The sequence below is a fragment of the Balaenoptera acutorostrata genome, chromosome 7 (assembly GCF_949987535.1).
Source record: "Balaenoptera acutorostrata chromosome 7, mBalAcu1.1, whole genome shotgun sequence".
NCBI classification, from domain to species: domain Eukaryota; kingdom Metazoa; phylum Chordata; class Mammalia; order Artiodactyla; family Balaenopteridae; genus Balaenoptera; species Balaenoptera acutorostrata.
The window spans coordinates 49,611,399-49,629,511 of record NC_080070.1 but is presented as its reverse complement, the minus strand read 5'-3'; the positions used below and the strand labels follow the sequence as shown (position 1 = coordinate 49,629,511).

Below are 18,113 nucleotides of genomic sequence, written 5' to 3'. Positions count from 1 at the left end.
GATGGCGAAATAGTATCTTCAGGCTCATGGTCTACATAATCTCCCTCAGTAATTTTTCTGTCCTTCCATCAGTATGTTTTAAGTTACTGCTGTCAAGACCATTCTCTCCTCTCTTCACCCCACAACCCCCCTTTCTGCCAACGTTCATATCCACTAAAATCTATACAAGATTTCACAAAGCTCCTGAAGAAAAATTTTAAGAAATCCATAGGTCCCCAGAGTTTGAAAACTATACCAAACATTATTTTTTTATGCATCATGATTATTGATAATCCTTATTTTCACTCCCACTCCAAAATAAAACAGCAAACACTAAATGAATTATATTAGTCAAAAATCTTTATCTCAACATGGATTGCAAAATATAAATAGAGCTTTTAGGTTTAAACAAAAAGCAAACTAGATTTGAAGAGATCTAGAGGCCAATTAGGGTTTCCCAATCTCTACAGGGCTTTGACGTGGAAATGGAGTCCTTGAGCTATTTGGATGATACAAAAAGCATAGTGAAAACTATAACCATAATAAAGCTACACAACATTCCACATCATCTTTTGGGGCTGGAGTTATTTTAACTCCTTCAGGTGACACTGGCTGACACATGTCGACACGCGGAGGTCCCTGACAACTGCTCTTATCCCACCCTCCACCCCCTCTTCCTTTTTCTCTCTGCTCCCACCACTCCAGCCTCCCTGCTGTTCCTCAAGCACACCAGACACTCCTGCTCTGGACCTTTGTCCTTGCTGGTCCCTCTGCCTGAAACATTCTTCCCCCAGATACCTGAATGGCTCATTCATCCCCTACTTCATTCAGGTCCCTTCCGAGATGCCTCCCTCTACCTTATCTCAAATAGGCCTCTTAGCCTCTCTCTCCTGACTCACTCTGTTTTTCTCCACAGCGTTATGACTGTTTGAAATTATCTTATGTATTTGTGTTTTGTCTGCTTCTCCTGTGAGCACGGACTTTAATTGCGTTGTTCACTACAGTGCCTGCATAGTTAGTACTCATAAATATTGATCAAATATATAAATAGAGAGTTTTAGATGTTGCTGCATGAAAATGCAGAAAAACAAAGCATTTAATTACTTACCAAGTCAGGTTGTTTGTTGGACAAAAATCTGTCAAGACTTAGAATCCATGGGGAGGGAGAAGGAAAATAACTAAAGGGACCCTCAGTAATAAAAGAGCTGGAAACCATTTTTAAATTCAATTATTGATAAGTCTCATAAGCCTGGACCAGCTGCTTAACTGTATCGGATCCCTGCATACTCTTTAAAGGGGAAAACCAGTGGCAACATATTCTATAGGACTGAAAAGGATTTCAGTCATTGTCAGATACCATTTAGGAATAAAGTATTTTAAATATCCTCTGCAATCAGTAAAAAACTCAACTACTGCCACTCAAGCCTCTAAAACAAGACCTATCCTGGGACTTTCCTGAGAAGCTTCCAGCATTTGAGTATGTGACATTTCAAGAACTATTATTAAAGAGATGCACAGCCACTCAATGAGAACATGGCATTTTGTTAAGAGTCCTACAGTCATGTTCTTGGATTTCTTCATAAAAGCCCTACAAATCCTTTCGAATGATTCACAATAAACCATCACAAACAATTCATACAAAACCATCTCCTGTTTTTCCACTGCTTAGTTGGTACAACATGAAAAAACTGTTTTCTGTTTATATAGTTTAATAAACCTCTCTAGACCCCTAAAATGCCTTTTCTCCCAAATAGAAAATTATATTTATCAAATATGGAAGTCATTTTTCTAATCACATGATCTAACGTCTCAAAAACTTAGATCTAGACAAACAATACTAAATTAAGGCTGGTATATTTTGAAACAGCAAGAATTTGTGTGTGGAATGTTTTAACAGCTCAAGGATTCCGACGACCACTCAGTACGACTTATTCAAACACAAACCAAAACTCTACCAGGGAAATCGAATCTCACCAAAGATCTCAAAGTAAAAATGCTTAACAAAGAACAGAAATGTATAAGGTTATTTGGATTCACCTTCTTCTATTGTATTATGAAAACAAAGAGGATAGAAGAATCTGAGGAATGTGGCATTGGGAACACCATCGCAGATGCAAGAATACGGCACAATTCTATCAGTATTAACATTTAAGGGGTGTTTTCTGGTTGCCAGGCCCCTCAAATGCATGTTTTTATTTAATCCTCATAACAGCACTCTGAGATAAATACTGACTTTGCTCATCTCACAGAAGCTGAGGTCTAGAGAAATTAAATAATTTGGCCAAGGTCACACAGGCAGTGGGACTGGAGGCAGCCCCACTGACCACCCTACAGAAACGCCCCCACACAGCTTCCTCCAGAGGCAATGAAGGGAACTCACTGGAGAGTTTTCTTCTCTTCAGAATTCTCCAGTTCCAACAGCTAACACACCACATGTGTGTGGTATCTCACTACACCTTGAGATACGTACTATTACTCCCATTTTAGAGATGAAGAAAATGAGGCACAGAGAGATTATATCACTTGACAGAAGGAGCAAAGCCAGGATTCCAAGTGAGGCCAGCCGGCTCCAGGAACCCCAAGCTGAACTGCTGTTCCAGGGCTGTGCTCTCCACCCATCCTGGCCAAGCTCTCTTGCCTGCTCATGACTTTAAATCACCATGGATTCTTCATCTATGGAATTAGCTAATCAGACTAGATCAACTCTAAGTTTCCTTCCAGTTTTCTAGTGGTACGATATTCAATCCATCTGCAAAAGGTTTTTTTTTTTTTCTTTGCCATGATGAAAACACCTAGGATAGAGTTTTTGAGTGGTCCTTTTTTTCCCCAAAGGAGGGAAATACCACTGAGGATGATCCTAATACACTTTCAAAACTAAGCCTCATTTTTTAGAATTTGGTATAAAAGAAAAATGATAAGCCACTAAGTTTTCATATTAAAAAAACAGTCAACCATTTCACAAAGAGAAATGGGGAAAAAATATATGTTCTTTCCATTACACTTTATGTAGTCTGCATAGCTTCCCTGCTGGAAATAATGGTCTTCAAAGTTTACTCTGCATCTCAGCATTCACATGTACTCCATTATAAACACAGGTCCATCCTTACCATCTCTCATTAAATACAGTGATTAGGTACAATGCAGTAGTTTTCTCGCACAATGTTATAAAACCCATCTGTATTAGTTGCAAACATTTAAAGAGAGATTTCACATAAAAATCTTAATTCCTAGCTTCTAAAAGTAGCAGTAATAATAATAATTATAATAACACAACCTGCGGACAAAGGGCCTGTACTCCAACGTGGGAGCACTGAGCTGCAGGTCAGTGAAGCAAGGGCTCTCTGGTTTGCCAGAGTTCCCTCTACTCCAAATTACATTGAACTTGGTCCGTTCACTCATACATTGTGTCCTGAGGATATCTGGGTTTGAGACGCTTAGGCCACAAGCTCCCCAGTTTGAGCACTTCTGCTCTAACTACATACCTGAGTTAGTATCAGGTCTTCATACTCGCCTATATTAAATGCTTGCCTCCAGTAAAACTAAAAATTACATCTATTAGAATGGAAACCCAAAAAGGTTACAGCTCTTTAAAAGTTTGATTCCTTTTTAACACTCCCTAACCCTCACAATGTTAATTATTTCATTAGTGTAAGCCACTGGGTTCCCAACCTTGGCAACATAATAGATTCAACTTTGAAGTGTTAAAAACACAGATGCTCAGACCCAGACCACCTCTGGTCAAGCACATCAGAAGGTCTGGGGGTGGAGCCCGGGCATCCTTATTTTTTCCAGGTTCATCCAAGTGACTCTGTTCTTGTTGAACACTACTGATGTAAACTCTACTGCTATACAGGGTGTGACTTATAAATCAATAAGACTGATTCCCACAGATAAGAAACATTCTCATTACTTTCCAACATATATGACACATAGACACTTAAGATGCTATCGTCTTTCCAGGTTTTGACAAAATATCATTTCTTTATTCTAACATCTGAAATGAAAAGCACATATAACTTAACATCTCTTGATCAAATTTTTTGGTCTGATGTTTGCATATTTTTTTTTGAATTTTTTTTTTTTTAATTATTAGCACCTTTAATTATTATTTATTTATTTATTTATTTTTTTGGCTGTGTTGGGTCTTCATTTCTGTGCGAGGGCTTCCTCTAGCTGCGGCAAGCGGGGGCCACTCCTCATCGCGGTGCGCGGGCCTCTCACTATCGTGGCCTCTTGTTGCGGAGCACAGGCTCCAGACGCGCAGGCTCAGTAATTGTGGCTCACGGGCCTAGTTGCTCCGCGGCATGTGGGATCTTCCCATACCAGGGCTCGAACCTGTGCCGCCTGCATTAGCAGGCAGGTTCTCAACTACTGCGCCACCAGGGAAGCCCTGCATATTTTTACAGCAAACATTTTGGTGTGGGCCCCTGAAAGTGCTGAAGTGAAGCCAACATACAAACGGGAGTTTCCAGACCAAGCAGAACACAAACGCATTAACTTAAATCACACACTGTCAACCAGTGGGTTGAGTTGGTGCCAAACTCCAGACGTCTAGTGTCAGAAGTATTCTATCAAAAGATCTACTCGATAAAGATCTAATATCTAAACTATCTATAAATTACCTGGGGCCTGTGTGACACCTGCTGGGAGTCCTGAAGAGGAGTTTTAGCCCACATTTATCAGACACACCAGCCTGTCAGATACCCCAACAAGAGATTAGCTCCACAAGGACAGAGGCCTAGAAAAGTTCACCTGGAATTTTAGAGGTGAAAGCTTTCCGTAATATGTATTTAGCTTGAATTTACAAAAAAGCTTCAAAACCCCATCACCTTTATTTGATGTTTGATACCTAAGGAAGCATGGGCATAACTTACACTTATTTATGCTTATTACCATGCTATTCAGTTTACTTAACAGTAAGCTATATAAATATGCCTCTATAGATTCCCCTGCTTTTGCCATTTCTTATATAATTATGCCACATATTGAGAATCAGGCAGCTAAATTAGCATTCGAGAGACTTTAACTGAATGATTTAGTTAAGAAAAGGGGGGCTTCAATTTTTAAGCCCAGATGTGCTCCTGCACCGGCTGTTCGAGGTTTGATGATACAGAAATGTGACCTAAAGTGTGTCACCAGTGCCACCAGGGAAATGTCCATCAGGGAGGGCTCTAAACACATGCCAAGAGGTCAGGGCTCCTAATTCAATGTCTATATAGCTGGGTCCAGTTAGGTATCATTGGTCCAAACAGATTTTTAAAATAATGCACATGAACATAATGACATTATTTTAATTTTGAAAATTTAAAGTAAAAGAGAAGTTTGTAAGTGTTTATAGTGTTAGGTAGTATGTTTGAAAAGAGTCTTCCACCCCCAGATAAATAAGTATCGGTAAAGGAAGGAAAACCAGTCAGCATCTTTAGACAATTCAGTAATTATAACCATTTTAGAATTGCCAAATTATTGTTTTCATCACTGTTACTGTGATGCTGGGACGCTCGTGGACTCTCCTGACCTACATAAACGTTTTCTTAGAAGCCTTGAAACATCTGTTCCCTTTGGAAATCCAGCCATTCTGTGTGTAAGACACTTAGGTATACAACAGCCTTCTATTAAAATGCAAACATCTCATAAAAAGTCAGTTTATAAAGAGCAAGTGCTAAGGTATATGGGGACACCTGAGAGCAAAGCCTGTCCCTCACTCCCCTGAGCATTTTACTGGCTGTGTACTTCATGCTGGGTGATTTGGTCTAGGTCTTGGTCTGTTTCTTATGTCAAATAGGACTCATATTGAATTCTTAAGCAATGCGTATAAAGCAGATAACCAGTGCATCACTAGTGGACACTTAATGATAGTAGTTATTGTTACTATTTTATATAAATAAGATTGTCAGAACTGTCCAAGTGGAATCAGGATTCAAAATCCAATTCTGTCTAGCTTCACAGCCCCAGCTTCTCCCCACTGCAGCCCCTGGCCTCCCTTACCCCAAACAACCCTGGCAAAGATGTGGAAGGGATGCAAGATACTTTTTTGTCCTAGCATTGTTTAAGCCCTAGAATGTTCTAGACAACAAAATACTGTAGATCAGGCAAAAAATGATTCAACTAAGCTTCGTAATATTCTCAACCTGGAAAAAGATTCACCAAGTTCAATTCCCAAGTGTAAAAATAAAGAAGTGGATTTCCTTTCCAAATCTCCCTTTAAAAAAAAAAAAAAAAAAAGTCTTCTTCAAATTTCCTTAATATAAACTACCCTAGACTAATTACATAACTAGTGTTTGTATGTGTGCCATTAACATATATACATAAACAAATAAATATGTAAGTCCTCACGTATGTACACCTCTAGAGATGATTAGCTTCAAAAATGTTTTTCACTGCCCAAAGTTCCCTTTGTAACTTATTCTTTCCACAACCCAAGACGTTTCTTGATTTTTATTTTCATTTCATTTCTGAAAACACTTGAGGAAGACGCTAGGAGGATGGCAAGGCCCAGTCCTACAGAAAGGGGCCAAGTTTCTGGGGGAGGCAAAGCACATAGGTGGTTACCATAAAGTACAGTGCACACAATTCTGGCAGAGACATGAGCCAACGCTACAGCACAAAGGAGGAAGGACCAGTTATAATGATGCTATTTACTGAGGGAAATGTTTGTTTTTTAACCTTACCAAAATAAACAAGCATTCTAGTCATATTTCACCAGATACGGTATTTAACTAATATGGTAGCATATTTAACTCCAAATTAGAAGGTGGTACTTCTAGGATGGAAATGTCTAATTCATAGCTTGCTGTGAGAGTGAATTAGATACTGTATGAAAATTGTTTAGAACTGTATCTGGCACATAGTAATGACTCTCTAATTAGTACCAAGAAATGGACCCAAGTTTTACAGGGCCTGCAGCTTCAGACCCTGTTTATGAAAAAAACTGCAACATTATAAATACAAAATGCTTAGAAAAGTGATTATTTAGATTTTAAAAAATCACAGCAAAATACAAAGTTTTAAAGCTGACATTACCAAAACACCACAAAATCAAAATTCAGAAAAAGAACCCAGTATGTGAATTAATTTATCACCTGAAACACTGCTGTAAATATTTCTTTGGGGCTGCACACTCTGATTACTTCTCATATGACAATGATTCATATTAATATCATTTTCTATACGGCACAAAGATAAATTGGTCTTTCCTCAAGCATGGGTGATCAAAATTTATTTTTAATTATTGATTATTCAGAAAAGTTACTTTTAGCCTTATAGCTCTTTATGATGCCATATACATTTTTAGGATTGTTGTCAAATCTGTAAACACTTACTAATTTTCTTTCACACGTGAGCCACAAGAATTCAGGGCATTCCAAGTTTTCTTGTGCATTGACTAACTTTAAATATTTTTTGTACTGATGACACTCAGTAATCAGTTTGTTGTGTTTTTGTTGTCACTGATATGTGTTTACGTATGTGTGTATCTACACATTTACACACTCACGTCAAACAAGAAACTTAAACACAGAATTCCCATTAAAAAACATGGCGGGGGCTTCCCTGGTGGCGCAGTGGTTGAGAATCTGCCTGCTAATGCAGGGGACACGGGTTCGAGCCCTGGTCTGGGAAGATCCCACATGCCACGGAGCAGCTGGGCCCGTGAGCCACAATTGCTGAGCCTGCGCGTCTGGAGCCTGTGCCCCGCGACGGGAGGGGCCGCGATAGAGAAAAGGCCCGCGCACCGCGATGAAGAGCGGTCCCCGCGCCGCGATGAAGAGTGGCCCCCGCTTGCCGCAGCTGGAGAAAGCCCTCGCACGAACCGAAGACCCAACACAGCCAAAAAATAAATAAATAAATAAAATAAATAAAAAAAATAAAAAAAATAAAAAAAAAAAAAGAGTTCACTCTTTAAAAAAAAAAAAAAAAAAAACATGGCGCATTTATAAATGTATATTTGCATTACTGAGTATATTCCTAACAGAAAGAACTTCCACGTCAAAGACACTTAGATGAGAACTGAATCTTCTACTTACAATTTTATACATCTAATACGTAGAAGAATTTTCCAGACTAGCTTCTGGCTCCATACCATATTCAAACCATATTCCCACCAGCAGAAGTCATAGTACAGATTCATGCTGCAATATTAACCCATCCCTGCCCCTTTGTGTACAGACTCTAGGTGAGCTGGCACATTGGCACATCCCCAGGTGGATGACATTCCTGGGAAGTGATTCCTACCCTAGGATGGCTAGGAATAACTTAACTAGACACAGAGACGACTGTGAACTGAATAAATACATCCCACTCAACCCAAACTAAAAGTGTCCCCAATTCTACTGCCCCTTACCTATATCTCAGAAACACTCTCAACTCCGATGTCACTGAATCCAAGGAGAAATGTTACAGAAGGGAAGTCAGAGTGGAAAAGGATAATGTTACCCGACTGCTGTTAAAACCTTACACCCTACAAATTTTACAAGTTATGATGTCATCCATGAATGCATGGCTGTGTACACTGGTGGGCTCCTCTAGGGCCTTGGAAAGGGCTGGGTGAGCCCAAGCAATATATTCAGAAATGGTAAAACATATACTGTACAAGTGAGGGGTCCTGGGGCTTGCAATTCATTAGCTTCACAATAAATCTGCCTCTGTGGTCCCCATTATTCTTCATCATTTATCTCAGTCTGTACCTGCCTGGTCTCTCCAAATAAATTTCAATCCCTTGGAAACAGGAAGTACAGTCCTAAGTACTGTAGATAGAAAATACTCAAAAATGTTTCTGGTAGTCCTCACTATCCACAGTGATCTAGAGAGAGAGAGAAATGTATATATTATATACCCACCTATAAATACACGTATGTATATATGTATACATATATCTGTGTGGTATATATACACATACATGTATAAATACACACATATACATATACCATTTATGTATGCATTATATATGTATTTGTATTATATATTTTATATATATAAAATTTATCTATACATTATGTATATACATTAATTCTATATATGTATAATACCAAAGAAAGAGTGAGTCTTTTCAAATTAACAGCATGGTATCCAGATCTTGTCCCTTCAAGGAGGTCTATCTCAGAAGAAAGGCACTATTAGAGCCTGGCAGACAAAGAACAGGGCTTCCTTTAGGAGGCCAGTGGGTGAGCCAGGCCATCAGGAGACTATCAATGCTCTCTAGTGCTGGACAGAGAGTCTGTAGTTAGTGACCCAAAAGAGGCACTTTGACGTCTGCCAAAGTGGAGAAAGAGTTATTGGGAAGGCTTCATCCTTAAAGAGAATATCCATTAATCTGCTCTGTGCTTGCAGCTGGACTTTAAAAAAAATAGGTGAAAACTACTGCATGATTACAGTGCTTAGTGCAAGAGGAAAATATAATTTTCTTTCAACTGATTTAGCATGTTAAATGAAAGCCTTTTTTTAAAGAAACATATAATAAGTTTCTGACATTTGCAGTTTCCGATTTTCAAATTCTAAATAAAACAACATCTGCTATTCAACACTTCAGCCAGGTCAGTATGGAACAAATCTATTACCTCGTCATGAAACAAAATGTATTATCTGCAATCCAGCAAGTACTGATATTTCTTCAGTAGTACCCAGGCCATGTCTGCACTGTTAAGATCTGAGGGCAGGGGTAAGGATGGGGTGGGGAGGGAAACCTAAGGACATGCGGGGTATGATTCTTGTCCTAAAAGCAAAAGCTGGAAAAAAAGGGAGGATTTTTAAGGGCTTCAATAGCATTGTGCCCTGTCTCTCAGACCTCAGTCTAAAACTCAAGGCCTTTGGCTTCCAGACAGTCCTAGGAAAGCCCGTCTCATCAAGTATCACCAGCCTGCTCCAGTCTGGAAGCTTCTTCCTTGTCATCAACAGAAGAATCGGGTTTTCTGAAAACAGCTGTCAGTTTGCACTTCTAGAATTGTCAAGGTGGGAGATGTCACCAAAATAACTGCACTCTAAAGGAAACTAGTTTCCAAAGAATACGAAGGCTTCTGTCAAGTTAGTCGGCTGTAGGCAGAGTTTTTCTGACTGTGCGTTTCAGTCATACATCAGAAAACATGGACAGGAGAAAACAATCAAAAACTTGTGAAACTTATGAGACAGGATGTTCACTGGCAATGTTTTATAAAGGGTGATTTGACTGCTTTCAGGTGACAAGTGGGCAAATGGAAAAGCCACTGAAGACGGTGTTTTGGAGGAAGTTTTACATTTAGGGGTCCCCCACTGGGTGGTGTGTGCACACATGTGTGTGCGCCCACTCATGCACACACACGCACTTAAAATCTCCCCGGCTCTCTACCTGGGACCTTCTAGTGAACCATGGGAGGGAGTAACAGGGCATCTTGCCACCAAGCCACAGGGTACAGGCAAAGAGCAGGGCGGGCAGGGACAAGCCTTTAATTCATCCATTTATTCATTCAGTCATTCCTTCTCTCCACAGGAAATGCCCTCGTGGGAATGTGCCCACAGGCCCAAGGCACAGTGCCTCTTTCTAGTCTTGGGTTTTTTTCAACTAAATGCAGGCCACAAGGAAAGGCCATGTTGGAAGCCGCTGGCCTTGACACCACTTCCTAGTCCACAGCGGCAAAGGCCTTTGCCAGCGTCTAAAGTACCTCTGGCCACATGGAAGAGAACGTGGCCAGAGGCTGCAACCCCAGCGCTGGACTGTGGGTGTCCCATTTCTGACTCTCCGTCTTTCCTGGGACAGGCCTGGTGATTTTATATAGTTGTAGGTGGACACCACCCACATTCTATTAACCTCTAATGTAGACCTTCATAGGATTCCAACATACTTACTTAGCAAACACACAAAATGGCAAGAAACTGGATGACGTACATAACTTACTACTACTGAAGTAAATGAGTACTTTACACATATTAGCTCACTTAACCCTCATCAGCCACTCCACAGGGTAGGAGCTGTTATGATCCTCATCATACAGAAGATGAAACTGAAGCTCAGTGTGGTTAAGTCATTTGTCCTTAGTCAAATGGCTGACAAGTGGCAGAGATGCATATTCCAAACCAAGCAAACGGGGTTCACCATGGGGCCTCCAAGATGATCCTCATCTCAAGGGGTCAGAGTTACTTCCTGAAGGAGGAAGCAGACCGGTTGGGTGTGGAAGGGGAGCAGGGCCAGGGCTGTATAGCTCTTCAGCTGTTTGGCAATGTGGCACAAGCCCAGCTCTGCATACCCATCTGAAATTCAAATTCCAGCTCACACTTACCAGTCACGGAAACTTAGGCAAGTTAAGTAACCTTTCTGTGCCTCAGTTTGCTCACCTATAAAGTGGGGATAATAAGGGCCTACTACATACCATACACCCATCTATTTAGTATACAGTAGCGCAGCTTTAAGATAATGCAAATTTTTACCAAACTGTCCTTGAAGCCAAATTCTACATTATTGATAGTAACTACCTTATTTTTCTTTCCGGAGACTTTGACCTTTATTAATTAGATGGTTTACAAATCTATCCTACGAAATGAAGCAGCATGGATTTATTACCCGGATTTTAGAGATGAGGAGACTCACAACAAGAAACCTGCTGATATTCAGGGTCAAGACCCAACCAAGTCATAGCTACTGCAAGCCACCATCAGGCAACAATACTCCACCTCCTTATGCGGCCCCGACAGGAAAGTCTTAGTCAAGAATAGCAAAACTGGGCTTCCCTGGTGGCGCAGTGGTTGAGAATCTGCCTGCTAATGCAGGGGACACGGGTTCGAGCCCTGGTCTGGGAGGATCCCACATGCCGCAGAGCGGCTGGGCCCGTGAGCCACAATTACTGAGCCTGCGCGTCTGGAGCCTGTGCTCCGCAACAAGAGAGGCCGTGACAGTGAGAGGCCCGCGCACCGTGATGAAGAGTGGCCCCCGCTTGCCACAACTAGAGAAAGCCCTAGCACAGAAACGAAGACCCAACATAGCAATCAATCAATCAATCAATTAATCAATAAAAAAATAAATCTAAAAAAAAAAAAAAAATCCAACGCTCAAAAAAAAAAAAAAAAAAAAAAAAGAATAGCAAAACTGAGGCTCCCAACATCTGGGGAAAGTTCTAAATGACCTGCTCGTTCAGTACCATCACAAGAATAACTGAATCTGGTCAAATCTGTCTTTCAGTTTAAGAGGTGCAAGTTGCATTCCTGTTCCCTCTGCCTGTACCTTAATGTTCCCTGTTTGTCCTCATGGCTAACTCCCTCACTTCTGTCAAGGTTTTGGCTCACCTATCAGCTTCTCAGTGAGGCCTGTACTGACCGACCAATTGGAAATTCCAACACTTCATCTCCCAATCCACCTTAGCCTGCTCTAATCGGTCTCTTCCATACCACTAACCACCTTCCAACATACTATATAATTTACATCTTATGCTGACTATTTATTGTCTATCTCCCACCACTAGAACATAACCTCCCCAAAGGCTGGGATCTTTGTTCACCAAAATATACCAAGTGCCTAGAACTGTGCCTGGTACAAAATAGGTGCTCGATATCTATTAATATGTAAATAAAAATCAAAATGCTTTTGATTCTTACAAATGTACCAAATAATCAAATCTAGTAAGAATGATTAAACAGTTGTCTTTCTGAGACCAAAAGCCAAAAGACTTCACAGCACTGGGATGCACAGACGGAGCAGACATCTCATGAGTCTGTGACACGACCTTCAGTGCTAAATTTAGTGCTCTCGGTGTTTCTATGATTCCTAGTTACCAGTTCAACTCCACCTACCTAGGATGTGTATGTCAAGAGTGTTTCTACAAACTCAAGTATTTACTCACAATAGGAAGCAAACAAATCCTGATCAGCTTTCCCCATCTCCAGGAAACAGAGCCAGGCTATGAATGAATTGATAGTGAAGCTGATGGAGAAACACTTCACAGCTGCAGGGCTGTGGGATTTCTAGGCAACTTAAGTTGTGGTGGGAGGGTTTTAGTTGGGGTACTCAGCTTGTACACGGAGACAGGTGCTCCAGGACTAAACCAGCAATGAAATGCAAGGAAGAAAATGGGACCTCAGGTGCAGCACTCCTCCAACAGAAAGGAAAAGAGGCAAAACAGAGGATGGTGCAAATCACACTTCCTTTGGCTCTACATCCCCAAATCCTTGTTCCTAATGGGTATGGATAATTGGTTAACAAGAGCTGAGTGTACACGTATAACAGCTACTCTCAAATTAATGCACTTAATTAATCTGAACTAAACAATACAGTTATAATGAAAACTATGGGCTTTGTACACTAAAGGCCTTGAAAAATCTGTCAAGCAAGAAATATGCCATATTCCCATCCGTAAACCTTCATTTCATTACTGCTTAAGGATTTTGACTAGTGGTTAAATGGTAATAACTCAGAAAGGTCAAGATGGACCTGTTACCTGAGCACATCTCTAGTACTCCTATAATTGCTAAATAACAAACTCCTTGAAAAAATTAAAGATAATATTAACATATATCTTAGTAGTCTTCATGCATCTTTTTAATGTGGCCACTTGATGAAAAAGACTCAGAATTGGTAAATCAATCATTAAAAACAACAATCTCTCTCCAAAAATTTATAGACTGACCCACAAACAATAAATTCCACTTAACAATACATGTAGTGTAGAACGTTCACCAAATGCTTTATCTGGTATATTTTCACTCATGTCCCTTCATCGGAAGTGTATTTACATGACACTGCCTACTAAGCAGGTTGTTTTTATTCTTCTTGAGGTCAATTCTTATTTCTTTCTGCATATGGGGCTGTCTTTGAAAGTAAGGGGCCTCTCCTCAGTTAAGGTACAGAATAGTTTCACTTGGTCTCTTCAGCCAGGGAATTTTAAGTGTTTGTTCATCTTAACATTTACTTTCCATGAAGTTTTCTGGTGTCCAACTAATTCCAAAGTATAGTAATTGTTAGCCACGCCCCCAAATTCACCTAAGTCATAGCTACTGTTATAAACTTAAATGTTCAATATTTTCACTAAGAGAAAAACACTAGCCCTTTGGGGATGACCATCACTTAAAAGTTTTAGAAAATTTATGGACCACTTAACCCTCTTAAAAATGTTTGCACGGGGCTTCCCTGGTGGCGCAGTGGTTGAGAATCTGCCTGCCGATGCAGGGGACACGGGTTCGAGCCCTGGTCTGGGAAGATCCCACATGCCACAGAGCAGCTGGGCCCGTGAGCCGTAATTACTGAGCCTGCGCGTCTGGAGCCTGTGCGCCGCAACAAGAGAGGCCGCGAGAGTGAGAGGCCCGCGCACCGCGATGAAGAGTGGCCCCCGCTTGCCACAACTAGAGGAAGCCCTCGCACAGAAACTAAGACCCAACACAGCCATAAATAAATAAATAAAATTAATTAATTTAAAAAAAAATGTTTGCACGATACTAAAGACAATTTCTACAAACTTAAAGAACTTGTGATTCACCAATAGTTAGTTTTAAATTATCTGATTACAGACTTAAACCCTCAAGAAGGATAACTATCTTTAACACATTTTAATAAATATAATTTATATTTTCTTTTAACCAGCTAGTCCAAGTGGGCAGGCAATGTGGGGAAATTATTACTCACATTAATTATAGTTTATCCTAAAATAACTGTGAGTGAATGGGATATGCAATGACAGCCTTCCCTAGGTCAGGAAATGTTATTTATATATTTATATAATACATATTTATTTTATTTATATTTATTATGTTTTTATTATTGAAAGTAAGAGAAACAACTTGAACTGACAAAATTTCCATTGGAGCTTTGCATTACTGGAGTTTTAGTATTATTTTAAACTACCCATCATGAAAAATCTGATTTATCCTTTAAGCACCTTCAGTTATTACTATTCAATCATGATGATGAATCAGCAAATAATGTTACTCCATTAAACTGCTTCTAAGACTACCAAAACCTCCCGAGCTCTTCTGTCACACCTTTATCAGAGGAGATGGCAGAAGTTATTAAACGGATGTTTTAAAACTTTGTAAGTTTCAAAACCTGGACAATTACTCATCCAGATTATGTTTTGAAAGATGGTTTGTAGGCATTTTCAATGAGTATTTCCCATTCTGGATGTCCCATCATATACCCATTCTAAACTAGCATTCAACGTTTATTAAGCACTCACTGTGTGCAAAGAGAAAGCATTATACTAAGAGAAGGAGCGTAAGGCTCGGCCTCATTTTATTCGTGCATAAATACACAGCAGCCGTGATTTATTCTCTCAACTTTGTAGAAACGTGAGCTGCATCCACATGGCAGAATCCATAGCATGCATTGGGAAATGACTTTCTGGGGGCAATTCACAGGTTCTCTGGATTAGGCAGCCCCGTTGGGGCATCACGCGGGCCCTTCACCTTCCAGCCCACACAGGACAACTCGTGGGCTCCGGCCACACCTTCCGCAGGTGGCTGGATCGCCCGAACCACACGAACCCGACCCATCTCTCCTCGCAGGGGCTCCGGATACGAGCGTGGAAACGTGTGCAAGGGCTTCTGCTAATTAAAGGACTTGTTGAAAGGCCCGGGGGTCTTGGGCAGGAAGAGAAAGCAGCCGCCCCGCGGGGTGCCCCCTCCCCCGCGGCCACCAAGTCCCCGGCGCCCGGGGCGCTGCGCAGGCCACCGCTGCGGATACCCGGCGCAGCCGGCGCACCTCGGGCCTAGCACCATTTGAAAGGCAAATCTCAGAGCCGGAGCGCATTTAAATGCCCTGCCCCGGGTCCTGGGGGATGGCTCTCCAGCGGACGCAGCCGCAGGGGCCTCCGGGGCGGCGCGGCCCTGGGCGCTGGGCGCGGCCCGCGGGCGCACCCGGGACCTCAGCCTGCAGCGCCCCAGCAACCGCGCCAGGCCGGGGCAGAAGCGGGCGCCCTCAGGCCAGCGAGCCCTGCCGCCGCCGGGGGAAAGAGCAAGCGCCGCGTCCTCCGGCCGCGGCTCCGGCCCCCTCCCGACGCACCACACCTAGCAACCAGCGCTGACAGGACGCAGTGGCGGCGGTGCCGGGAGGAGGAAGCGGAATGGCTGCCGCGGTGGAGCCACCCCCGCCCCCCCGCTCCCACCTCCCAGCGGCTGCAGCCGCCGCCGAGCCCTGACAGCTCGAGCCCGGGCGGAAGCGGCGGGCGGCTTGCAGCGCCCGCCCCCAGCCGCCCCCAGCCGCTCCGACCACCCGGGCCAACTAACTCCGCGCTCCTGCCCAGAGCCGGCCGGCCGCCCCGCCGGCCCCGCCGCGCCCTCCGCCCCGCGCCGCATCTCCCCGCCGCCGGGTCCCTCCCCCCGCCGCCCCCTCCACCGCGCAGCCCCACTCCCACCACTTCGCCGCGGGTGCGCACGCCCCTCGGAATCCCCCAGCCCGCCAGCGGCACCTCGGGGCGCCCGCCCCTCCCCCTCCCTCTCCCCCAGCCCCACCCTGCCCCCATCCCCACCGCACCTCGCGCCTCCGCATCCCGCCACCCCCATGCCCCGGGCTCCCACACACCCTCCCCGCCCCGCCGCCGCCTTCCTCCCTCCTGACCACCCCTGGCCATTCTGGGGTTCTCGCCTGGGCAGGAGTTTCCGCGCGCCGGGCACCCCCGCCCACCCCCGGGCCATTTACCGATGTGGTTGTCTTCGATGTGCTCGATGAGGTCGGCCAGGGTGGGGAAGTGGAGTCCGCAGCCCCCGAATCGGCAGGTATTAGAGAAGAAGGAGGCGGCGGCGATGCCTGTCATGGTGCTACATCGAGAGCCCCCCTGGTGTCGGCTCAGCCAGCGCCGGGCGGGCGGAGGGAGGGAGGGAGGCAGGGTGGGGTGAGGAGAGGAGGGGCTGGGGGAGGGGGAGAGAGGCGGGGTGAGGGGAGCGCAGAGGACCGGACGGAGGGAGAGGGGGCGAGAGCGATGGAAGGATTGCGAGGAGAGACCGGGAGGCAGAGGGGAGGCGGCGGCGGCGGCGTCGGGAGCGGCGGGAGCGGCGGGAGCGGCGGGGGGAGCGGCGGGGGGAGCGGCGGGGGGAGGGTGGGGGTGGGAGTGAGGCCGCCGCAGCTGGGAGGAGGGACCAGGGCGCGCGGCAACAGCTGTGCGGCCCCAACCTCCGCCCCTGGACCGAGGCCTCACCTGGGAGCGCCTGCCACCAACTTTATCTCACTCGGCCTGCCCTTCACAGTTGGTAATACATGAAATCTGTTTGGAGCCTCCTTGGTTATGTGTATTACATTCCTGGTATATATACATCTATTAATCACACTTACCTCCCTGCAGTGAGAACTCAGGGAGTTACCCAGGCCCCTCTCAGGGACATTTGTTTGCACCTGGCCACCTGTCTAGGTTTGACACTGACATTCACAGGGGACCCAGGAAAGGTAATTGTGTGCACCTTACTCTTCAAACCTTCTTTAAAAAAAAAAAAAAAGCCCATTTCCTCTGGAGGTTTGTACTAATTGATTTTAATGAAGTTTCCCTCTAGGCCAGAAGAAAATCTTAGCTTTATTTAAATTTCAAAATAGAGTGCTTGATTGTCAAGTGCATTTGCCTGTGTTTTACATGTGTACCACGTTTGTAATACTCCCTGCCCCTTTTGGGAAAATGAAAACTAATTTCATTTCCCCAAATTATAATACCCCACTGCCCCATCTCAGATCTGGGGATTAACCCATCTGTCTCCCTGGGAGCAAAACTATCACAGCAGAAAGGACAGTGCATTGGTGAAGGCTAGAAGGAGTAGAAACAGGGTCAAGGGACATACTTTCTCTTCATTTAAAAGAGAGATCCTTCCAATCAATCTAGATTACACCATCCTGTGAGCATTTAAACCATAATGTTGACCAGTTAAGCATTTAGGCTGAATCAGGTAGCTTCTCTGAAACCAACATTTTGCTAAGAATCAATTACCTCCTTGTCCCCAACCCCACCCCCAATTTCACTGATATTTTACCTTTAAAGCTTGTTCTCCAATAGCACTTTTACAGTTGCCTACATATTATCAGCAGTTTATGATCCAACAGTGCATTTTTTCATTATGCAAGTATACTGAATTTAGCATTTTTCTTTAGGACAAATTTCACTTACCCTCTGGTGCAGATACATAGAGAAATAGTATGCCCCTCTCCATAAACTATATTCATCCCTAGTGTTATTTCTAGTAGGAGTCTTAATTCTTTTCATAGAGGAAAG

At 43.5% G+C, this 18,113-nt stretch overlaps 1 protein-coding gene across 3 annotated transcripts in view; it reads right to left on the bottom strand.

Moving 5' to 3' along the window:
- JAZF1 (JAZF zinc finger 1) overlaps positions 1–16,811 on the bottom strand; it is a 343,179-nt gene extending 326,368 nt beyond the window's left edge. For 2 of the 3 annotated variants that reach the window (XM_057549711.1, XM_057549713.1), the window contains exon 1: positions 16,562–16,811. In XM_057549711.1, coding sequence (XP_057405694.1) covers positions 16,562–16,676 — 115 coding nt within the window. In that variant the 5' untranslated portion in view covers positions 16,677–16,811. The remainder of the gene's footprint in view (positions 1–16,561) is intronic. The other variant, XM_057549710.1, reaches the window with a different exon arrangement.
- Between the last annotated feature and the right edge of the window lie 1,302 nt (positions 16,812–18,113).